General features: G+C 46.2%; 1 protein-coding gene across 3 annotated transcripts in view; it reads left to right on the top strand.

The window, feature by feature from the left end:
- The window catches only part of ncam2a (neural cell adhesion molecule 2a), a 1,336,232-nt gene that overhangs the window by 1,080,719 nt on the left and 229,468 nt on the right, over positions 1-26,045 (top strand). For all 3 annotated transcript variants that reach the window (XM_080203386.1, XM_080203385.1, XM_080203387.1), the window contains exon 11: positions 20,917-21,013. In XM_080203386.1, the coding sequence (XP_080059512.1) occupies positions 20,917-21,013 (97 nt within the window). The remainder of the gene's footprint in view (positions 1-20,916; positions 21,014-26,045) is intronic.

The raw sequence follows: 26,045 nt of genomic DNA, 5'->3' as shown, positions 1-26,045 counted from the left end.
CATTGCTGCCTCACGGCGCCAAGCATCTGGGTTCAATTCCAGCCTTGGGTCACTGTCTGTGTGGAGTTTACACATATTCTCCTAGTCTGCATGGGTTTCCTCTGAGTGTTCCGGTTTCCTCCCAAGGTGGATTGGCCATGATAAATTAGAGTCATAGAAATTAAGAGCGTGGAAACAGGCCCTTCAGCCCAACTTGTCCATACCCTTCTTTTTAAACCACTAAACTAGTCCCAATTGTCCGCGTTTGGCCCATATCCCTCTATAACCATTTTACCCATATAACTGTCTAAATGCTTTTTAAAAGACAAAATTGTACACGCCTCAACCATTACATTTTTTATATTGGGTCATGGGGCATGGGCGTCGCTAGCTGGCCAGCATTTATTGCCTATCCCTAGTGGGCAGTTGAGAGGCAACCACCTTGCTCTGGCTCTGGAGTCACATGTGGGCCAGACCAGGTAAGGATGGCAGATTTCCTTCCCTAAAAGACAATAGTTAACCAGATGTGTTTTTATAACAATCGACAATGGTTTCATGATAATCAGTAGATTCTTAATTCCAGATTTTTTTATTTGAATCCAATCCAGGCCCTATTCTCATAACCCTATGCGTTTACCCTAACTAGTCCCCCTAACACTAGGGGGTAATTTTGCTAAGCCAATCTATCAGCCCGCACATCTTTGGATTGTAATGAGACCAGAGCACCTGGAAGAAATCCACGCAGATGTCGGGGGAACGTGCAAGCTCCACACAGTGACCCAAGCCGGCAGTCAAACCCGAGTCTCTGGTGCTGCGAGGCAGCAGTTCTAACCACTGTGCCGCATTTGTGACTGATGAATAAACTTTACTTAGATTTGCCAATGTTTATGCATTAATTATGTTCCTTACTCTGCAATTGTTCTCTCCTTCAGCTAGAAATAAAGGTCAGACAATATGTTGATGAAACAGAGCTTGTTTTGCACAATAATGATCTCACTGAATCATTTCAGATAATCAACTAATCAGCACTAGAAAGTTTGTAATATTGCGGCAAATAAAAGTGACAATTTAAATAAACCTTCTTACAATTCCTTCAAAGCTGTGCGGTAGAAAAAGACATTTTCGTGTACAGAATGAGTATTTTTTTTTGTATATCTTAGACTGTGCACAAACCTGGGGTCATCCTATCAAAAATCAAATTAGCAGACTGGTTTATGAAGATTTGTTGTTTTTTTTTTGATGATTGAATAGCAGAAAGCTCAAATAAAGTCAATGAGTCCAACAAATTTAAAGTTTATTTATTTGTATCATCAGTAGACTTGCATGACACTGCAATGAAGTTACTGTGAAAATCCCCTAGTCACCACAGTTCAGCACCTGTTCGGGTACACTGAGGGAGAATTTAGCATGGTGAATGCACCTAACCAGCACATCTTTCTGACTATGGGAGGAAACCGGAACACCTGAAAGAAACCCACGCAGACACAGGGAGAACTTGCAGACTCTGCACAGACAGGGACCCAAGCCAGGAATTGAACCCAGGCCCATGGCGCTGTGGGGCAGCAGTGATAACCACTGTGCCACCTTTGCTTTTCCAGCAATATTTCCACAAAGGTACCTGTTGCTAACAGAGAGTTCCAGGTGGCATATGTAAATACTGGGTTCTTTTTGAACAACACTTGTTATTTCTTCTTCCATGAGATAGAACCCATTGAATCCTTACAGAGGAGAAGGAGGACATTCGGCCCGTCAAATCTGCATGGATTCTCCAACAGAACATCTTACTGAAGCCCACCACTTGCCCTAACACTGTAACCCCAGGCACTTAAAGTTTAAAGTTTATTTATTAGTATCGCAAGTAGGCTTACATTAGTACTGCAATGAAGTCACTATGAAAATCCCCTAGTCACCACACTCTGGCGCCTGTTCAGGTACACTGAGAGAGAATTTAGCACGACCAATGCATCTAATCAGCACATCTTTCAGACTGTGGGAAGAAACCTGGAGGAAACCCACGCAGACTTGGGGAGAATGTGCAGACTCCACACAGGCAGTGACTCCAGGCCAGAATTGATGTGGCAAGGCCAGCATTTGCTGTGCATTCCCTAATTGCTGTTGAATTGTAAGGCTTTCCAGCTACATTGTCATTGCTATGGGCCTAGATTCACACAGAAGCTCCCGGTAATAATCACAGAGTGTCTCAAGGACATGAATGAACCAGATGGGTTTTTACAGCGATCAATGATAGTTGTCATGGTCACCATGACTGAGACAAGCCTTCAATTCCAGATTTATTAACTGACTTTAAAATCCACCAGCTGCCGTGATGAGATTTCAACGCATATTCTCAGAGCACTAACCTGCGCCTTTGGATTACGTGCCCAGTGGCATTACCGCTATATCACCGCCTCCCCGTCTGTACGGACCTCCCTTCTTTACTCATAGGTAGTTGGCTGTCCAGAATGGCCCAGCTTTCTCTGCTTTCCTGTATATTCTCTCAGGTACAAATGAACGACCCTCTCACGCACACCCCGGCAGACAAGCAATGGAAAATTGCTGTGCCCACAACATCGATAAGAAGTTCGAGTCACACAATCCGCTATCCTGCTTTTAGCCTCTTATTTACGATACTTGAGCCCAATTTCCATGCAGGAAATATTGAACAGTGAATCAAATCATTTAAAAACATTAAACATGGAAGAGCGGAGGGAGGCAGGTGAGCATTAGGAATTTGCCTTTTTGCCAAGAAAAAAACAAAAAGCTTTATTTTAAGAAAAGTACACTACTAATTAACCCAAATGATAAAAGAGTGGAATGAGACCAACTCAATTAAATCACATTATCATTCCCAGTATCTGCTACATCCCCCAATCCTCACAGTGCCCATCCATCGTGGAAAGCATCCAATGTGCTTGCGGAGACCTTGGGCCGTATTTTATGGCCTGAAAAAGTGGGAAATGTGGTGGGAGGGGTGAATCAGGGTGGCACAGTGGCACAGCGGTTAACACTGCTGCCTCACAGTGCTGGGGACCCGGGTTCGACTCCTGGCTTGGGTCACTGTCTGTGTGGAGTTTGCACATTCTCCCCATGTCTGTTCTCTTCAGGTGCTCCGGTTTCCTCCCACAGTTTGAAAGACGAGCGATTGGCCGTGCTAAATTCTCCCTCAGTGTACCCGAACAGGCGTCGGAATGTGGCAACTGGAGGATTTTCACAGTGACTTCATTTCAGTGTTGATGTAAGCCTACTTGTGACATGAATAAATAAAACTTTAAAACAATTAAGGTGTAGCTGGAACTTTGGTTTCTTGATGGCGGGGTGAAATACAGAGAAGCCAGTGGTATCAGGTCAGTCCTCACATCCTCCTGTAGTAGGTTCTTATATGTCCAGTTGCCTGCCACGATATCTCATCATGTTAAAACATTGAGTAATTACATACTACCTTCATGATTGAGTCAGCAGCGCACAGGAATCTTGTTACATCTGATTTGTGTTTATTTAAGGCGGTTTATACCCATCGGCTTTGTGCCCATGTATCTGAGATCAACACTTTCTTTGTTGTGCCCTGTGGCACAAGAGAGGGGGGGCAGGTTGGGACTGGCATGGGCACGTCAGGGGCGAGCGGGGAGAAGGTGTGTGGAGTGGGAGAGGAGTGGAAGAGGAATCCAAAGAAGGACAGAGAGTGGGGCATCTCCAGCCTCAGACATATAGGGATAAGTTTTACAGTCCCGCCTGCCATGAGAATCAGAGCAGATGGCTGGGGTGGGGAGGTGAGTGGTGGGGCACACAATAGGAAGGTCCCTTGACTTTGGGCAGGATTTTCCGGTTTCGGGGCCAGCGAGGCTGGAAAACCCCTCCCATTGGATGTTATGACATTTTGGTGAATGATGGTAAACAATGCCCACACTTTTCCCAAAAGTCTCTGAGGGGTGGGATTTTCAGGCTGGTTTCGCCCGGAGACCGAATAATCCCACTGAGGTCAACAGACCTTTGCATTGCCTGTGTCCCGCCTGCTCCAATTCCCGTGATCCGTAGGACAGGAATATTCTGCCCAAAGTATATAACAATATGAAAATGGGAGTCCACTGCGCTGGTCTTTTGGATGAGCTTGGCACAGCAATCTTCTGGTAGTCTGTCAATTTTTGTCTTGTACTATCATTTGTACATTCCTCAGATACAAATGAATGACACTCTCACACAAACAATGATATTTCTGATAGGGGAGGCACAGTCTAAGTACTTCAGAGCACTTGGACACAATCAGAATAATTCTCACCTCATTAGAGCATTGGTTTGCAGTGTTATCAGCTCATGTCTACCGTAAGGGTGGCACGGTGGTTAGCACTGCTGCCTCACAGCACCAGGAACCCGGGTTCGATTCCAGCCTCGGACAACTATCTGTGTGGTGTTTGCACATTCTCCCTGTGTCTGCATGGGTTTCCTCATGGTTCTCTGGTTTCCTCCCAAGATGAGCAGGTTAAATGGATTAGCAGGATAAATATATGTGGTTACGGAGATAGGACCTGGGTAAGATGTTTTGTCGAAGAGTTTGTGCAGACTCAATGGGCTGAATGGCCTCTTCTGCACTGCAATGACTCTTTGATTCTATAAGACCATCAGAGATAGGAACAGGAATAGGCTATTCAGCCCTTTGAGCCTGCTCTGACGTTTAATAAGATCACTGCTGATCTAACGTTCGCGAAGTCCAATTTCCTGCCTTCTACCTGTAACCCTGATTAAAAAGCAATCGATCCCAGGCTTGGGGTAAAGAATTCTAAAGGTTCATCACTCTTTGGGGGAAGAAATGTTTCCTCAATTCTGTCTCAAATGATGTGGCGATGCCAGCATTGGACTAGAGTGGGCACAGTAAGAAGTCTCACGACACCAGGTTAGAGTCCAACAGGTTTATTTGGAATCACAAACTTTCGGAGCGCTGTTCCTTCCTGAGGTGAGTGGAGTGGTGTTGTGGGACTTCTTACTGTCCTAACTGAGCACCTCTTTATTCTGTGACTATCCCCTTCCACGTCCATGGGTTGGTCAATCTGGACCAGAGCTTTGGAGCATTCTGGACTTGAAGTGAACATATAGAAGCTATTAACTCGGTAGAAACAGAATGTGCTGGGAGGGCTCTGCAGGCAGGAAAGAGAAATCTGGGGTCAGTATTTCAAGGATGAACCAGATAAACATGAATGTAATTGCTTCTCCCATTGCAAGCACAGATCGAGTGTTTCCAGCATTCCTTCTCTATGTGCTGGACTTAACTTGCTAGGGATTGCTAGGATGTTTCTACAACCAGCCAACTCACAGTGGGTGGTAGTTAATTCTGTATCCAAAATGCCGCACACACAGATAGCATTCCAGGCTATCTATTGCGAGGCAAGTTCTCTTTGTATAGTTTAGCAACCGATATTTGCTGGCGAACTCATGGAGTTTGATCAATTTATCGCTATTATCCTTTATGAAACAAGAATTTCCAGCATTTAGAAGGAAAAGTTTCCTTTTAGCACATTAATTCTAACTTCATCTTTGATTGGCTTAATGACTTCACAAAGCACACAAGCCTTTAAGATGATTTCGCTGACAAGCTAATGCAGGAGTTGGAAAGAGCATTACACTAATCAGCTTACTGCCTCCGGCTGCTTACTTTTTTAAAAAAAATTAATCTCATTGCAAGACCACTCAACAATGAGAGATTGTCATATTATATATGCTATTTCTGGTGTTTTTAATCTTCCAAAGCAGTTGGTCTTTCACAATCTTCCTCTCACCAGTGTTATCAGCCACCTTGGGCAACTAAAATTGGTCAAAGAATGAGGGTCCTACTCATTTCTTCACTTCTCTGTTTCTGTCCTGTTTTTGCTTCCTCGCCTTTGGCTGGTGGGATCACGGCGCTGGCTCTCACACAAAATTCCAGAACATTCCTACGAGGCTTCCACTTTACATGACGGTAACTGGAGTAAAGGCAATGAGTGGCCATCACAGGTTCACAGAATGCTACAGCGCGGAAGAGGCCCATCAAGTCTAAACCGATGCCCCGACCTGCCCACTTGCCAGCACTTGGCCCATTGCCTTGAATGTTATGATGTGCCAAGTGTTCATCTGGGTACTTTTTAAAGGATGTGAGGTATTCCACCTCCAACACCCTCCCAGGCAGCGCATTCCAGACCATCACCACCCTCTGAGTTAAAAAAAATTTCCTCAAATCCCGACCCCCCCAAAACCACCCCTCATTTTTAACTTGTATCTCCTTGTAACTGACCCTTCAAATAAGCGGAACAGTTGTTCCCTATCCACCCTGTCCATGCCCCTCATAATCTTGAACACCACAATCAGGTCACTCCTCAGCCTTCTCTGCTCCAGAGAAAGCAATCCAAGCCTCTCCAAACTCTCTTCACCAGTTAGCTAACAAGCAGCAATGATACACAGAGTACTATCAATATAATCATTCTCAACTCAAGGATTGAAGTGGCTGCAAAATCCCACTCTCTGAGATCCCTATGTTCCTTCCCCATTGAGTGACCAGCTCTCATCACCCTTTCAATGCAAAAGGGGCTAGCGACACACATCCCTCCCCCTTTATGTCCCTTATTTGGTCCCTGACAGGCGGCGTGATGGCACAATGGTGAGCACAGCTGCCTCACAGCGCCAGGGACCCGAGTTCAATTCCGGCCTTGGGTCACGGTCTGTGTGGAATTTGCACGTTCTCCCCATGTCCTTGTGGGTTTCCTCTGGGTGTTCGGGTTTCCTCTCACCGTCCAAAGGTGTGCAGGGAGGATGATTGGCCATGCTAAATTACCCTCTTAGTGTTAGCGGGACTAGGTGGGATAAATAGATGGGGTTATGGGCTTAGGGCCTGGGTGGGATTGTGGTTGGCGCAGCCTCCTTCTGCACTATAGGGATTCTATTATTACACAGTACATTGACAAATTATACCATTCTCAAAACAATAACAATAATGATTAGTTTTAGCACAATTTATCAGAAACTCAGTCTGTTGGGGAGTGTCTCTTTGTCAGGGAGCGATGTGTCTCAAATGGTTGAGCTTTAACTGTAAGGATAGTTTGAGTTGTACTTTCTCCAGGTGGACTGGTGCCAGCACAATCACTTCCCATCATTCCCTTGGATCAGGCAGTGACACTGCGCGCTGCTACGATTGGATGCGGCAGTGACACTGCGCGCTGCTACGATTGGATGCGGCAGTGACACTGCGCGCTGCTGTGATTGGATGCGGCAGTGACACTGCGCGCTGGTACGATTGGATGCGGCAGTGACACTGCGCGCTGCTACGATTGGACGCGGCAGTGACACTGCGCGCTGCTACGATTGGACGCGGCAGTGACACTGCGCGCTGCTACGATTGGATGCGGCAGTGACACTGCGCGCTGGTACGATTGGATGCGGCAGTGACACTGCGCGCTGGTACGATTGGACGCGGCAGTGACACTGCGCGCTGCTACGATTGGACGCGGCAGTGACACTGCGCGCTGCTACGATTGGACGCGGCAGTGACACTGCGCGCTGCTACGATTGGACGCGGCAGTGACACTGCGCGCTGCTACGATTGGACGCGGCAGTGACACTGCGCGCTGCTACGATTGGACGCGGCAGTGACACTGCGCGCTGCTACGATTGGATGCGGCAGTGACACTGCGCGCTGCTACGATTGGACGCGGCAGTGACACTGCGCGCTGCTACGATTGGATGCGGCAGTGACACTGCGCGCTGCTACGATTGGACGCGGCAGTGACACTGCGCGCTGCTACGATTGGATGCGGCAGTGACACTGCGCGCTGCTACGATTGGACGCGGCAGTGACACTGCGCGCTGCTACGATTGGATGCGGCAGTGACACTGCGCGCTGCTGTGATTGGATGCGGCAGTGACACTGCGCGCTGCTAGGATTGGATGCGGCAGTGACACTGCGCGCTGCTACGATTGGATGCGGCAGTGACACTGCGCGCTGGTACGATTGGATGCGGCAGTGACACTGCGCGCTGCTGTGATTGGATGCGGCAGTGACACTGCGCGCTGCTGTGATTGGATGCGGCAGTGACACTGCGCGCTGGTACGATTGGATGCGGCAGTGACACTGCGCGCTGCTATGATTGGATGCGGCAGTGACACTGCGCGCTGCTACGATTGGATGCGGCAGTGACACTGCGCGCTGGTACGATTGGACGCGGCAGTGACACTGCGCGCTGCTATGATTGGATGCGGCAGTGACACTGCGCGCTGCTACGATTGGATGCGGCAGTGACACTGCGCGCTGGTACGATTGGAGGCGGCAGTGACACTGCGCGCTGCTACGATTGGATGCGGCAGTGACACTGCGCGCTGCTACGATTGGATGCGGCAGTGACACTGCGCGCTGCTACGATTGGACGCGGCAGTGACACTGCGCGCTGGTACGATTGGATGCGGCAGTGACACTGCGCGCTGGTACGATTGGATGCGGCAGTGACACTGCGCGCTGGTACGATTGGATGCGGCAGTGACACTGCGCGCTGGTACGATTGGACGCGGCAGTGACACTGCGCGCTGCTACGATTGGATGCGGCAGTGACACTGCGCGCTGGTACGATTGGACGCGGCAGTGACACTGCGCGCTGGTACGATTGGATGCGGCAGTGACACTGCGCGCTGCTACGATTGGATGCGGCAGTGACACTGCGCGCTGCTACGATTGGATGCGGCAGTGACACTGCGCGCTGCTACGATTGGATGCGGCAGTGACACTGCGCGCTGGTACGATTGGATGCGGCAGTGACACTGCGCGCTGCTACGATTGGATGCGGCAGTGACACTGCGCGCTGCTACGATTGGATGCGGCAGTGACACTGCGCGCTGCTACGATTGGACGCGGCAGTGACACTGCGCGCTGGTACGATTGGATGCGGCAGTGACACTGCGCGCTGGTACGATTGGATGCGGCAGTGACACTGCGCGCTGGTACGATTGGATGCGGCAGTGACACTGCGCGCTGCTACGATTGGATGCGGCAGTGACACTGCGCGCTGGTACGATTGGATGCGGCAGTGACACTGCGCGCTGCTACGATTGGATGCGGCAGTGACACTGCACGCTGGTACGATTGGATGCGGCAGTGACACTGCGCGTTGCCACGATCGGATGCGGCAGTGACACTGCGCGCTGGTACGATCGGATGCGGCAGTGACAGTGCACGTTGCCACGATCGGATCTGGCAGTGACACTGGCTCCTGGAACATCTCCCGTTTCCACAAATGATCCACATATTCCTGCAAAAACCCGCCCTGCACTTTCACTTCATGTGACAGGGGCCCCATCTCGGCCACAGCAACTCCTGGCATCAAGCGTGGTCCACTTCCAAAACTCTTTGCATAGACTGGATCATCTGTCTCAAATTCTCTTTCCACTTTGACGGAGAACGGTTCCCTTTCTGGCCACTTAGTCTGGCCTCCACCCTCCTGTGAAATTTGGAACTCCCAGGCTCAACCTGGTTCTTAAGTGTCAACTCATCTGCAATTCAGCTGGAGCTATTCCAGTCGTGGTGTGCAGGGTGGCTCTATCGACCAGCAAGTACTATCTTCTGAGAGGGGTTGAAACAAGCACTGAAGTGCCTGCTTAATTCAGTTGAAAGCTTCTTTTTGTAGCAGATTTAAACACCATCCATGGTGCTTCTTTAACAGCACATACATGGTCCTCATAATAGTTTTTGGAGGAACTGTTATATTTGATCATCCAAGGAAAGTTCTCAGTTTTGGAAGCAGGAGTCTCCTTAATTGCCCTCACCCGGTCCGCCATGGGGTGTAACCCCTAACCATCTATCCAGTGACGGAGATTAGGATTAGAGTAAAAACCCAGGATTATCAGGGTAAATATGTGGGGTTATGGGAATAGGGCCTGGGTGGGATTGTGGTTAGTTCTGACTCGATGGGCCAAATAGGCTCCGTCTGCACTGTAAGGATTCTATGAATAAGAATCATAGAATCCCTACAGTGCAAAAGGAGGCCAGTCAGCCCATGGAGCCTGCACTGATAACTATCCCACCCAGGCCCCATCTCTGTAACTGCATGTGTCTACCCTGCTAGTCCGCCTGACACTAAGGGACAATTTACCATGATCACTGCACCCAACCAGCACATCTTTCCGACTCTGGGAGGTAACCAGAGCACCCAGAGGAAACCCACGCAGACATGGGGACAATGTGCAGACTCAGCACAGACAGTGCCCTGAGGCCGGAATTGAACCTGGGCCCCTGGCGCTGTGAGGCTGCAGTGTTAACCACTGTGCCAACGTGTTTGGGAGGTGCATTTTTCTGCTTTTAGCGCACTCCTAGAATCTTCTCAAAACTGTCCAAATTGACCAAATGTTCCTCATTAGTGGATCCTGATATTAAAACCATTTTCAAATAAACAACTCTGGCCAAACCCTGCAGCAACTTTTCATAGTTTGCTGGAAGATGGCACAAGTTGATAACATTCCGAATGGTAGTGGTGTGTATTGATCTGAGCCCTTATGCGTATTAATGATGCTATATTCTCTTGATGTATTATCTAGTTCTAACTGTTTGTAAGCGTGGCTCACATCCAATTTGGTGCATGTAAGACCTCCAGCCAACTTTGTATATAGATCCTCTATTTTGGGGATGAGGTACCTATCCAGTTTCGCAGCTTGGTTTAGCTTCAGTCTAGTCCGCGTAGATATGGACGGTCTTACCTGGTTTGATTATTGGCACAATAGATGCTGCCAAATCATCCTTATAAATTGTAAACAATTGATGCCTGAGGCACACCACTCGTCACTGATCACCAACCAGAAAAACATTCATTTATCCCCACTCTTTGCTTTCTGTTAGTTAATCAATAAGAACATAAGAACATAAGAAATAGGAGCAGGAGTAGGCCATCCAGCCCTTCGAGCCTGCCCCGCCATTCAATAAGACCATGGCTGATCTGTCGTGGCTCAGTTCCACATTCCCGCCCGCTCCCCATAACCCTTAATCCCCTCGCTTATCAAAAACCCATCAACCCGCGTCTTAAATATATTTAGCGAGGCAGCCTCCACCACCTCAACGGGCAGAGAATTCCAGAGATTCACCACCCTTTGAGTGAAGAAGTTCCTCCTCAACTCCGTTCTAAACCGCCCCCCCCCTTTATCTTGAGGCTGTGCCCCCTAGTCCTACTGTCCTTTCTGGGCGGGAAGAGTCTCTCCACCTCTATCCTATCCATCCCATTCATCATCTTATACGTCTCAATGAGATCTCCCCTCATTCTTCTAAACTCTAACGAGTACAAGCCTAGTTTATTCAGCCTCTCCTCATAGCTCAACCCCCTCAACTCCGGTATCAGCCTAGTAAACCTCCTCTGCACTCCCTCCAAGGCCAAAATATCCTTGCGTAAGTGCGGCGCCCAAAACTGCACACAGTACTCCAGCTGCGGCCTTACCAGTGCCCTATACAGCCACAGCAAGACCTCCCTACTTTTATATTCAATCCCCCTCGCGATGAAGGCCAGCATCCCATTCGCCTTCCTGACCACCTGCTGCACCTGCAAGCTGGGTTTTTGCGACTCATGCACAAGGATCCCGAGGTCCCTCTGCACCGTCGCCTGCTGCAGTTTTTCGCCACGTAAGTAATAGTCCTTCCTACCATTCTTCCTACCAAAGTGGACCACCTCGCACTTGCCAACATTAAATTCCATTTGCCAGTTCCTGGCCCATTCGCCCAGCCTATCTAGATCCTTCTGCAGACTCTCCACACCCTCCATGCAATTTGCCGTTCCACCAATCTTGGTGTCATCAGCAAATTTCGACACCATACACTCGGTTCCCTCCTCCAGATCATCTATATAAATGGTAAATAGTTGAGGCCCTAGCACCGACCCCTGGGGCACCCCACTAGTCACCAACCGCCAATCCGAATAGCACCCATTAACCCCCACTCTCTGCCTCCTATTTGACAACCAATCCTCTATCCACGCTAACACCCATCTATCCTAATCATCTATCCATGCTATTACCCGTAACACCGTGCACCTTTATCTTATGTAGCAGCCTTTGGTGCAGCACCTTGTCAAATACCTCTTGGAAATCCAGATACACCACATCTACAGGTTCCCCATTGTCCACCAGGCATGTAATGTTCTGAAAGAATTCCTCCAGATTAGTCAAACATGACCTGCCCTTCATGAATCCATGCTGTGCCTTACCAATGGGACAATTTATATCCAAATATCTCGCTATTTCTTCCTTGATGATAGATTCAAGTATTTTCTTTACTACAGAACTTAAGCTAACCGGCCTATAGTTGCCCTCCTTTTGCCTACCTCCTTTTTTAAACAGTTTGCAGCATGGAAATAGGCCCTTCGGCCCAACTTGTGCATGCCGCTCTTTATTTTTAATCACTAAGCTAGTCCCAGTTGCCTGTTCTTGGTCCATATCTCACTCTATACCCATCCTACCCATGTAACTGTCTAAGTACTTTTTAAAAGACAAAATTGTATTCTGTTTAACAGTTGTTTAAAGTTTATTTAGTAATGTCACAAGTAGGCTTACATTAAAATGCAACACCAGATTAAAATCCAACAGATTCATTCATCAGCAGGTAAAGGAGCAGTGCTCCGAAAGCTTGTTCTACCAAATAAACCTGTTGGACTTTAACCTGGTGTTGTGAGACTATTTACTATGCCTACCCAAGTCCGACGCTGGCAATTCTACTTCATGACTGATACTGCAGTGAAGTTACTGTGAAAATCCCCACCCTGATGCTTGTTCGGGTGCACTGAGGAAGCATTTAGTATGGCTAATGCATCGAACCAGCACGCCTTTCAAACTGGGGGGGGAAACCAGAGCACCCAGAGGAAACCCATGCAGACACAGGGAGAACGTGCAGACTCCCCACAGACAGTCACCCAAGCTGGGAATCGAACCCAGATCTCTGGCGCTGTGAGGCAGCAGTGCTAACCACTGTGCCATGTATCATTCTTAGAAATCATTTTTTTGTTTTGCCTCTTCTACATCTGTTTTTTAATAGGGAGAGTGGAACAGACCTGCAGTGATAGCGTCATTCCAACCTGTAAGACAGAAGATGAAAGAAATGAGAGAGTAGATGATGCCCACAGTTGGATTTTAAAGATCCGTGGGGAGACAAAAGTCAGGTGATGGATGGTTGCTATTGTTTTAAGGTAGTGGGGAAGAATAAGTTGGAGCAAAGAATATAATGTGGTAACTCAAAGATGATGAAGGAAGCATATTGGCAGGACGTGGAGAAGAGAAGAAAGTTCTAAAGTGCAGTCAGCTTGTAGATATGAGCAATGTGAAAGCAGAAGAGTCAATATGCTTTCTTTTTTAATCGAGCCAGCTTTGTATTCGAATGCAGTCTAAAATGTAGACTACTTACCCAGCAGGGTGCGAGCTAAGAGCTGGAGTATTGTACTGAGAGAGTGAAAGCAAGCAAAGATTTTGAATAGTGAATTTGTCTTCAGGAAAAGAAAGAACCGTCAAACTGTGCCTCAGAGTGACAGTGCCATTTCCTTAGGCTTTGCCTTGCGAGTTTGCTGCTTAAAAAAAGAAAGGATCTCATCATCTTGTGGAGATTGGAATGATGTTTGGTTTTCAATAAGGCTACTTATTATCCACATTATCTTCGAAGAAAAAGACCTCCGATAGGGACAACCCTGTTCATTGGGTCAACTCACAATCCTATAATTATTCTGAGAAAAGGGAGTTAAGCGTAGATAAAATTGTTCCATTCAGGGACTTGTTGTTTGCTTTTCAAGCTGAGGAACTGAGCGCTGGGGAAAAGCAATGTGTCAGCACCAGCACCTGTGCAGAATCAGTCCTGGGGTGAAGCACCTCTTCACTGCCTTTATCAAGAAACCTTCTGGTCAGCTGCATTGCAGACACGATGCAAAATTAAACACGTTCCAACTGAATTGCTACAGACGAGGAAGCGGAAATCTTCAATTCTCAGCATGCCATACAACACTCTAAACAATGGTTCAAGGTCAAGACTGAGAAATAATTGAGGAATCATTTTGATACAAAAAGAAGAACTTGTGTTCTCAAACTGGGTTCTATTTTTCGATTACTTATGGAGGCAGGACCATAGAATCTTCATAGTGCAGAAGGAGGCCATTCAGCCCATTGAGTCTGCACCAACAACTATCCCACCCAGGCCCTATCCCCATAAACCCACGTATTAACCCTATTAGTCCTCCTGACATTAAGGGGCAATTTAGCATAGCCAATCAACCTAACCCAGCACATCTGTGGATTGTGGGAGGAAACTGGAGCACCAAGAGGAAACCCATACAGACATGGGGAGATCATGCAAAGACGGAATCGAACTCGGGTCCCCAGCAGTATGAAGCAGCAGTGCTACCCAATATGCCACTGTGCCGAAGAATTAGCGTTGCAAGACTGCAAAAAAGGGTGAAAATGTATGGCCGCGCAAAATCATTTATGGGTTATGTTTAGATTTGCCAACTTTCCAGGATTAACCTGGATTCTCCAAAAATTGAGGATTGAATTCCAGATACTGCTACAAGCAAACCTATGAGAAAAATATTCAATAAAAGACTTATTTTATTTTCTTTGAACATTTGCTTATTAGTTATTAGCGATGGGCTAAGTGTGAGGTTATGTGTTGAAGCAGAATACTTTCAGTCAGAGTGGGTAATCATTATTATATGTTGGTTACATGTCCAGTCATTTTATGGCTACACCTCGAGACGTTGTTCCTTTTTATCCTTATTAATTGCTTTATTCACAATCTCATTATCTTAATATTTAGCAAGCCTAGGGACACCTTGATAATGCCTGTACCAAGATATTGGTACACAACGAGAAATTTGTACTGATATTGCCCCTTCACACATCAGAGCAACCCAAGTCACTTGGCAAGCTTGCAAGTTACGTTACAGCTATATAAAACTTTAGCTTGGCTGAATTTGGAATGTTGCATGCAGGTCTGGTTGCCATATTATCAGAAGGAAGCAGATGCTTTGAAGAGAGCATAAAGAATGTTTCCCAAAATGTTGTCTGGTCTGGAGGGTTTTAGGTATGAGGAGAGTTGGATAAACTCAGATTGTTTCAAGTGGAAATTTGGAGGCTGAGGGGAGAACTGATTGAGGTCTACAAAGTAATGAGAGGCATAGATAGGGTGGATAGTCAGAGGACTTTTCCCAGGGCAGAAGTGTCAATTAGAAAAGGGCACATGTTCAATGTGAATGGGGGTAAGTTTGGGGGTGATGTCCAGGGAATGTTTTTCACACAGAGTGTGGTGGGTGCCTGGAACGTGCTGCCAGTGGGGGTGGTGGAAAGAGGCATGTTAGCAACGTTCAAGGCGCATCTTTATAGACACATGATGGGAGGCGAACAGAGGGATAGAAACCATGTATCAGCGCAGGCCTGGTGGGCCAAAGGGTGGGTTCCTGCGCTGTACTGTTCTTTGTTCACTTTGCAGAAGCATTATAGAATCCTACAGTGCAGAAGGAGGCCATTCGGCCCATTGAGTCTGCGCTGACCATAATCTCATCTATCACCATAACCCCAATGCATTTACCCGAGCAAAATCTGACACTGAACCGCATAAAGAGATATTTAGACAAAGGGATGTGTTGAAAGGAACATCTCAGAGTAAGGAGAGAGCAAAGTAAACAGGTGGAAAGGTTTAGGGACGGATGCTTCAGGCAAAGATAAAGGCATCGCTGTCAACAGTGCAGTAAAAGAAAATGAAGATACATAAGGAGCCAGAATTGGAAGGATGCAAGAGTTCTCATATGGCGTAGCCACTGTTATAGAGGTAGTAAAGTTTCTAGAGATAGGAAGGAATGAGGTGTACAGGGAGTTGAACATAAGCATGAGGATTTCCAATTTGAGGCACAGCTGAACTGGGAGCTACTCCGCAAGAGGTGATGGGTGAATTGATTATTTTTGTGGAGGTAAAGGCTGTAGATTAACTCGTCTTAGAAACAGCATCAACAAAGAGAGGCCATAACCATAAGGGGAAAGATAAAAACAAAGGAAGGAATCTGGAGAGCTCAGCTCTCTGTAACGGATTATAGTGTCAAACCAAGTAACCTCAGCTGTGAATCCGGGCAACTTTAATACATTTGCAAGCGTTTCTGACGATGGGTTTTAATTCGCAAGTAACACTAGCACAGGACTGATGTAATTTTCTCTGTTGCTGAAAGAAATTTGCAACTGTAATAGCAAAGGGCTGATCAGCCTTTTAGAAAAAAGATTAGAGAGGCACAGGAGAATATGCTGAGGAGATCTGTGTAAATGATATCAGAGCTGATATCAGGATTCGGGGAACACCTGGGACTAAAGTGAAGGCTGGGGAGGGTGGCCCAGAAAAAATCTTAATGAAGGGATTTTATGGGGTAAATGTAAAGAAATTGCTCCACTTCTGGGTGAGTTCAAAACTAGAGTCACAAATATATGGTGGTTACACCCAACAGGGAACTCAGGTCAAACTCCATATTCAGAGAACCACATTGATGCCACAGGAATAGCTGAGTGAATATTTTAGATGCATTTAAAGGAAAGCTGAATAAATATATGTTGGAGAGAGGAATGGAAGAGCATGTGGAAGAAGATTGGATGAATTAAGGTGGGAGGAGGCTCAGATGGAGTATAAATATGTATGAAAGGAAGTGTAACATTCCAACAGGGCTGGACAGATGATTCCTCTCACTGTTGGAGGACAGGGGTCAAAAACTAGGGGTCACAGGATATGGGATAGGCCATTTTGGACTGAGATGAAGAGACACCTCATCACTCAGAGGGTGGTGAACCTGTAGAATTCTCTACCACGGAAGGCTGTGGAGACGGGATGGTGGCACAGTGGTTAACACTGCTGCTTCATAACGCCAGGAACCTGGGTTCAATTCTGGCCTCAGGTCTCTGACCGTGAGGAACTATGCCCACAAACAGGACATACATAGATACTGACTCAATTTACAAGATAATGGTTGGAATGCAAGTCTTTTCAGGTAATCAAGTTTTTATAGGTGCAGACAATGTGAGTGGAGAGAGGGTTAAGCACAGGTTAAAGAGATGTGTATTGTCTCCAGACAGGACTGTTAGTGAGATTTTGCAAGTCCAGGCAAGTCGTGGGGGTTACAGATAGTGTGACATGAACCCAAGATCCCAGTTCAAGTTGCCCTCATGTATCCAACGTCAGCATCTCCACATCAACCTTTACTATGCCAGACTCTTATACTACACAAACAATAGTGCAAAAATAATTTGATGATTTTGGCTATTGCGATGGCATGGTGGCACAGTGGTTAGCACTGCTGCCTCACAATGCCAGGGACCAGGGCGCAATTCTCAGCTCAGGTCACTGCCTGTGCAGAGCCTCCACATTCTTCCCGTGTCTACGTGGGTTTTTTTTCCGGATGCTCCGATTTCCTCCCATAGTCCAAAAGACATGCTGGTTAGGTGCATGGGCCATGTTAAATTCTCCCGCAGTGTACCCAAACAGGCGCCAGAGTGTGACGACTAGGGGATTTTCACAGTAACTTCATTGTAGTGTGAACATAAGCCTACTTGTGGCACTAACAAATTAACTTAAAACTTATTGTAAGATGGACTGAAATAAAGCGGGTGCAAAGTCACGAAGATGTTTTGGAATGAATCTAGGACAACTCCCTAAGTCAGTACATTTTTAAACAGTGAAATAAATAGCTGGAGTGCGAGTACAAGAGGAATTAGGAAATAGCGATAACAGCATAAAATAAGAATGGAAAAAAAAATAAAGAGTTGAAGGTAAGGATACTAGATTAGAAAATGGCAAGCGTATTATCATTTAAAAGGACCTAGTCTAAATTAACTGGATAGAAATCCAATGAACATATCAATGGAACAGCAGTAGGGCTGTCTCCAAGCGGCATGGAGCACAAAATAAGAATATTCACGCCAGGCAACATGGTTTCATCAAAAAGTTCAGTGGATAAACTGTGAAATTAAAATTCAACTGAAACTTAAAATCAGTGAGAATTACAACATGCCAGCTGAATTCCTTAGCACCTTGAGGAGGATGACAGGGCGGAAATTTGTTACATGGATTCTTTGGGAAGAATTTCTGGACTCGCTCACCCCGAAAATCCTGCCTGAGGTCAATGGACCTTTCCATGGTCTGTCTCTCATCTGCACCGATGTCCATCATGGGCAGTGTGGGAAAATTCATCCCTTTGCGTTGCCCCAAGCTTCCCTGAAATTTCCTCAGCGAGACAGATCTGCACACAATAGGGTGCTGGTTGGGGCAACTAGACAGGTGGAGGCGTCCCTGCCTTAGCCTCTTTCAGTGCAATAGAGAGGCAAGGGGCTCGATAAAGTGAATTCCTGCAAGGCCCAGGGTTCAGATAGCAAAGCGCGTGGAGACATTTTCACCCTCATACTCCTTTGGAATTCAGCCTCCTGTCTAATTTTGTGCCTATCCTGTGGATCTTCACGCCTAGAGATTGTTTTTCTGCTGTTTACTTCTAATCATAAAATCCCTACAGTACAGAAAGAGGCCATTCGGCCCATCAAGTCTGCACTGACCACAATCCCACCCAGGCCCTATTCCCACAAATTTACCCTACAAATTCCCCGATACAAGGGTCAATTTAGCATGGCCAATCATTCTAGACCCGCACGGCTTTGGACTGTGGGGGAAACCGGAGCACCCAGAGGAAACCTACACAGACACAGGGAGAACATACAAACTCCCCACACACAGTGACCCGAGGTCAGAATTGAACCTACGATCCCGGAGCTGTGAGGCAGCAGTGCTAAGCACTGTGCCACCCTGCTGCCCTAACAGTCAGGAGGCTTGTGGGGAACATGAACACTGGCAGAGACATGTTCGGCAGAATGGCCCATCTGAATGCTATAAAATTCTGTGCAATTGCATGTAAAGGACTTTTTCAAATATCCCTCTTTCTAATGTCAAACCAAGTTAATGCTTAACCAGTCGGTAGAAATAATCTTTTATGATTCAGTCTTTCAAAAAGTTATTAGGATAACCTCTGTTAGATTATTTTCGACTTTGCCACAATGAAAAAAGCTCCAAATCTTTTAGCCTTCCTTCAATACTATAATAACCAATGTCATTCCCAGTGAATTCTTATTGTAAACCTTCCATGGTTTAAATATCCCTCCTTTTTTATTCATTCATTGGAATTAATGAATAAATCATGGATCACTGACTGGGCCAACATTTATTGCCCATCCTTAATTGCCCTTGAGGGGGCAGTTAAGAGTCAACTACATTGCTGTGGATCTGGAGTCACATGTAGGCCAGCCTAGGTAAGGATGGCAGATTTCCCTAAAGGACATTAGTGAACTTTAAATTGTTTTTTTTACAACAATCAGCAATGGTTTCATGATCATCAGAAATTTAATTCCAGATTTTTATTGAGATGACATGGTGGCGCAGTGGTTAGCACTGCTGCCTCACAGTGCCAGAGACCCAGGTTCAATTCCAGCCTCAGGTCACTGTCTGTGTTGAGTTTGCACATTTTCCCCGTATCTGCATGGGTTTACTCTGGGTGCTCCAGTTTCCTCCCACAGTATAAAGATGTGTGCGTTCGGTGGATTGGCTACTAAATTAACCCCAATATCAGGGGGATTAGCAGGGTAAATATGTGGGGTTACAGGAATAGGGCCCGGGTGGAATCGTGATCGGTGCAGACTCGATGGGCTGAATGGCCTCTTTCTGCACTGTAGGGATTGTATGATGCTATGAATTCAAATCTCACCATCTGCAATGGTGGGATTTGAACCCGGGTCCCCAGAGCATTACTTTGAGTCTCTGGATTATTTACCCAGTGGCAGTGCCACTATGCCACTGCTGCCCCTATTATTAGTGTAGCGAATAGCGATTTGAATACTCCAGCTGTGTCACTCTTATGGAAGGTGTAAGAATGCAGATGTTCTGTCAGGACATGATCATCTCAGGTCGTCCTACCGCTTGCCACAGATTTGCATGTTGATACTCATTGACCAGGGTGAAATACAGTCAACCAGAGGGTGAGTGGTTGCCCACAGAGCATTACTGAACTTTAATGAGCTGAATTTTGCTTGATTAGGCCATTGGTGGCACATACTATCAGTTAGCCATTTTCTTGAACTCTTCAGCTCAAAAATGTTTTATATGCTGTTCCTTGCGAGAAGAATAAACTGGTAATGATGTGGCATGGGCCACTTGAGAATCTAGGAACTTGGTGAATGGAAAGGCCAATAATGAGTCCCCTTCAGCAATGAGATTTAAGAATTGAGAAAGAACGATGGGGACAACAGAGAAGAAGGGCTCATTAGAATAAAGTCAGGTACGAAAAAGAGAAATATACCAATCGAGTCAAGAACAGCTTCTTCCCTGCTGCCATCAGACTTTTGAATGGATCTACATTGCATTACGTTGATCTTTCTCCACACCCTAGCTATGACGGTGACACTACATTCTGCACTCTCTCATTTCCTTCTCTATGAACTGTATGCTTTGACTGCGTAGTGCTCGAGAAACTATACTTTTCACTATATGCTAATGCAAATCCAACAAATTGTTAAAAGTAACTAGACGGCTTAAGGCAAAATGTTGTTTGTGTAAAGTGGAGTGACATAAATCCATTCACAACCCACACCTTTTAAATCTCTGGGCAATTTGTAATAACAGTGGCAGTGTGGGTCATTAACATAACCATTAGTTTTCCAATATGATCCAACCTAATGTGTTCAGGTGAGCAGACGGACAGGAAATTAAAAAGGAAATTGGGAACTCAATATGCAAGACATTTTAGACATGAACATTTCATGTTACATTTTAAATGATGCTCATCCATGGTCTATATAACACAATGGTGGTAGAGGCAGGATAAAGGATCATTTTTATTGGTGGGGCAGTTCCAATGATCCAACATGCGATCAGAAAGAATAACAATGCTCTGATTTCTGTTTCTCTGCTTGAAGATCACTCCGGCTGTGGACAGCGACTTTGGCAGCTACAACTGCACGGCCAGTAACCGGATAGGAACCAGGTCCCAGGAGTTCACCCTCATCCAAGCTGGTAGGCAAATACGTTAAGCATTAGTCATTCACATTGCATTTATGGTAATAGGAGCCGATGAAGAATGTGCGTGTAAGCCATGGATAAACATCTTGAAGGATGCAATCCTGTTGCAAAGGATGCGAACCTCGGGGTAGCACGGTGGCACAGTGGTTAGCACTGCTGCCTCACAGTGCCAAGGACCCGACTTCAATTCACGGCTTGGGTCACCGTCTGCGCGGAGTTTGCACATTCTCCCTGTATCTGCGTGGGTTTCCTCTGGGTGCTCTGGTTTCCTCCCACACTCCAAAGGTATGCAGGTTAGGTGGATTGGTCATGCTAAATTGACTCTAGTGTCAGGGGGACTAGCTGGGTAAAATGCATGGGCCTATGGGGATAGGGCATAGATGTAACTGTGGTCAGTACAGACTCGATGGGCTATATGGCCTCCTTCTTCCCTGTAGGATTCTATGATTCTGTCAGAAGTGATGAACAACAGTCACCTATTGTATTTGTACCTTGATTTTCATCACTAAACTAATTTGAGTTTCTTTTTAAATCCTTTCAAGGGATATGGACATTGCTGACTAACCTAGTGTTTTTATTGCCCATCCCTAATTTCCCATCTGTCCTTAGGAAAATGGTCAGAAGTTTCTTTCTTGAACCATGTGGTGTAAGTTCCAGGATTCTGACCCAGTGACAGTGAAGGAACAGCAATATATTCAAAGTCATATTTTGGCCTTGGAGGGAGTGCAGAGGAGGTTTACTAGGCTGATACCGGAGTTGAGGGGGTTGAGCTATGAGGAGAGGCTGAATAAACTGGGCTTGTACTCGTTAGAGTTTAGAAGAATGAGGGGAGATCTAATTGAGACGTATAAGATGATGAATGGGATGGATAGGATAGAGGTGGAGAGACTCTTCCCGCTCAAAAAAGACAGTAGGACTAGGGGGCACAGCCTCAAGATAAAAGGGGGGCGGTTTAGAACGGAGTTGAGGAGGAACTTCTTCACTCAAAGGGTGGTGAATCTCTGGAATTCTCTGCCCGTTGAAGTGGTGGAGGCTGCCTCGCTAAATATATTTAAGATGCGGGTTGATGGGTTTTTGATAAGAGAGGGGATTAAGGGTTATGGGGAGAGGGTGGGAAAGTGGAACTGAGCAGCGACAGATCAGCCATGATCTTATTGAATGGCGGGGCAGGCTCGAAGGGCTAGATGGCCTACTCCTGCTCCTATTTCTTATGTTCTTATGTTTGATTGGGAGGGAGGGGGAGTGGATCTTGCAGGTGGGGCGTTCTCAGGTATCTCCTGCTCTTGTTCTTCTAAGTGGTAGAGACTGAAGGTTTGGAAGGGGCAGTTGAATGAACTATGGTGAGTTGCTGCTGTGCATCTTGTGCACGCTGCTGCCACTGTGAGTTGGTGCTGGAGGGACTGAATAGTTAATGCGGTGAATGGGGTCTCAAACAAGCTGGCTGCTTTACCCTGGATGGTAATGAGCTTTTTGTGTGTCGTTGGTGCTGCACTTTTCCAGGCAAATGGAGAGTATTCTATCACACTCGTGACTTGTGCCTTGTAAACGGCCGATACGGTTGGGGAGTCAAGAAGTTAGTTAGTCTCCATTGGATTCCCAGCCTCTGACCTGCTCCTATAATAGCTGTAATAACTATATTATTATAGTTAGTCCGATTTTGTTTCTGACCAATGGTGATCCCGAGGATGTTGATAGGATGTTACAAAGTAGTCAATGTGGTTACAGATGTAAACTCTTGAACCATCTCCACCTCTCCTCCTGCTCTAAGGTCCTCCTTAAAATCTACTTTTTTCGCCAAATTTTGGTTAAAGCCTCAAGTGCCTTAATACCAAATGATGTTTGATAATATACCCGTGAGATGTTTCACAATGTTAAAGGTGCTGCACAGATGGGAGTTGTTAATGAATGCATTTAGAACCAGAAAACATTTATTTAAAAATAAGGGAATAAGTGTAACCCTAACCCTAACCCTAACCCAAGACACTGGTTGAGGCCGCCCTCATGCGTACTGAAGTTAGCTAGATCGGTTCGAAGCCTGTCCCTTTAGCACGGTGATACAGCCACTCAACGCGACTTGTGCAGAACAATTTCTTGCCATAACTGGTAGGTATGACAAAATTCTACATTTCTCTCCATCTTATACTCAGACCCAGATCTCTCTTTGTGTAAGTAGCAGTGATTTTGGTTTGATTTATTATTGCCACATGTCTTTGTATACAGTGAAAAATATTGTTTCTTGCGCACTATACAGTCAAAGCATACCATTCATAGAGAAGGAAACGAGAGAGTACTGAATGTAGATTTTACAGTCATAACTAGGATATAGAGAAAGATCAACTTAATGCGAGGTAAGTCCATTCAAAAGTCTGATGGCGGCAGGGAAGAAGTTGTTCTTGAGTTGGTTGGCACGTGACCTCAGGCTTTTGTATCTTTTTCCTGACAGAAGAAGGTAGAAGAGAGAATGTCCGGGGTGTGTGGAGTTCTTAAATATGCTGGCTGTTTTCCCAAGGCAGTGGGAAGTGTAGACATGTTTATGAGTGGGAGGTTGGTTTGCATGATGGATTGGGTTTCATTCAGTGGGTACCACACCTACCTTACCCACCCACCTGGCGAAGAAACAGCCAGCTCCGAAAGATAGTGGTGTTTGCTACAAATAAACCTGTTGGACTTTGACCTGGTGTTGTGAGACTTCTTTCTGAGTCAGAAGGCCATGGGATAAAGGCCTATGTAGATTTGATCACAAACTCCAGACTGCCACTCCCAGATTGGTAGCAAGGGAGTGCTGAACTGTCAGAGTTGCTGCTTTTCAGATGAGATTTAAATCACAGTCCCATCTACCCTCTCAGGTAAACACTCACGCTATTGAAAGAAGGGCAGGGAAATTCTCCCCAATGTCCTCGGTCAATATTTATCCCTCAACTCGCATCATTAAATCTGATTGGCTGTTAGCAGAAATTTACTCTGTGCAAATTGGCACTGATGACAATTCAAAATCACATCATGTTAGCACAGTGGTTAGCATTGTTGCCTCGCAGCACCAGGGACCCTGGTTCGATTCCTGGTTTGGGTCACTGTGCGGAGACTGCACATTCTCCCTGTGTCTGCGTGGGTTTCCTCTGGGTGCTCCGGATTCCTCCCACAGTCTGAAAAACATGCTGATTAGATGCACTGGCCATGCTAAATTCTCCCTCAGTGTACCCGAACAGGTGCCGGAGTGTGGCAACTAGGGGATTTTCACTGTAACTTCATTGCGGTGTTAATGTAAACCTACTTGTGACACTCATAAATAAACTTTGACTTTTAACTTTAACATTGACTGAAGGATGTCCTGAAGTGTGAGAGATGCTAGATAAATACAAGTTCTCTCTTTTCTTCCCTTCCATGGATTCAAGTTCATGTTTTTGTTTCTTTCCCATTAAAAAAAATAGAAAAGCAAACTCCATGGACAGAATTCTCCCATGCCCATGCTGGCACGATCAATGATGAATGGAGGCAAGGGTGGGATTGGAGAGGGGGCATTGGGTAGAATGTGGCGGGAGGCCCAAATTTGATGCCAGTGTGAAATTACAGCAGCATCTTCAGCCGGTGCCCACCATAGCAGATCAGGAGGCTGGAGGGAATCTGATTTTCATCTCGTTAATGGACTGGAGTTCAGGCCCAGTGAGAATCTTCCTCCCATGTTTGATTCTCCATGATGGCAGCAGAAAAAACACACTGGTCCAGAACACATCTGTGTATATAAGTATATATCCATGCATTGTATGTGTGCATTCATGCAAATGTGCGTGTGTGTGTATTTGTGTGTGTGTATATGTGTATGCATGCATGCATGTGTGTCTATGTGTATTTGTGCATGTCTATATATCCGTGTGTGTGTATGTGTGTGTATATACATGTGTGTATGTGTATGTGTGTATATGTATATCCATGTGTGTGTATGTATGCAAGCATGTGTGCGTATGTGCACCCATCGTATGTATGTGAGTTTGTGAATGTGTGAGTGACTCTGTGTGTGTGTGTGTGTGTGTGTGTGTGTGTCAGCATCTGACTGATGTAGGAAAGGTCTGGGCTTATTTTCAGTGAACACAAAAGTTGCCTGAAGACTTGTGTCTCTCACTGGTTAACTGAGCACAGTGTCCTTAGCAAGTTTCTAATGTAGGTGGACTCAATGGTTTTGATTCAGACCCTGTGGGCTAAGATTTATAGGATGCCATAATTACATTGTGCTCCATCAATCTGCTTAATATGTTTCTTCAGAGCGGAGGCAGAGTACAACCAAACCAAAAGACTAGCAATGACCTACAGGCCATTTGCTGATTCTGTAATAGAAAGTGGAAAATGTTCAGTGGAGTACTGTTGTTAATAATGGCAGGGCAAAGTGAACTTAAACTAATTTCAGCCAGGCAGCAGTGTTCAACTTCGAAAGAGAAAGAGGATTCTTAACAGATGTACCTGCAACACATGGAGAACAGTGGTTCAAGAAAGCTGTTCACCAAAACCTTGTAAGAAGTCTCACAACACCAGGTTAAAGTCCAACAAGTTTATGCCCCAGGGGTCGGTGCTGGGGCCTCAGCTATTTACCATTTATATAGATGATCTGGAGGAGGGAACCGAGTGTAGGGTGTCGAAATTTGCTGATGACACCAAGATTGGGGGAAAGGCAAATTGTGCGGAGGGTGTGGAGAGTCTGCAGAAGGATCTGGATAGGCTGGGCGAATGGGCCAGGAAATGGCAAATGGAATTTAATGTTGGCAAGTGTGAGGTGGTCCACTTTGGTAGGAAGAATGGTAGGAAGGACTAATACTTACGTGGCGAAAAACTGCAGCAGGCGACGGTGCAGAGGGACCTCGGGGTCCTTGTGCATGAGTCGCAAAAACCCAGCCTGCAGGTGCAGCAGGTGGTCAGGAAGGCGAATGGGATGCTGGCCTTCATAGCGAGGGGGATTGAATATAAAAGTAGGGAGGTCTTGCTGCAGCTGTATAGGGCATTGGTGAGGCCGCAGCTGGAGTACTGTGTGCAGTTTTGG

This window comes from Carcharhinus amblyrhynchos, chromosome 15 (genome assembly GCF_965287045.1).
Source record: "Carcharhinus amblyrhynchos chromosome 15, sCarAmb.v2.hapA, whole genome shotgun sequence".
In the NCBI taxonomy this organism is placed as follows: domain Eukaryota; kingdom Metazoa; phylum Chordata; class Chondrichthyes; order Carcharhiniformes; family Carcharhinidae; genus Carcharhinus; species Carcharhinus amblyrhynchos.
This window is presented reverse-complemented; position numbering and strand designations above follow the sequence as displayed.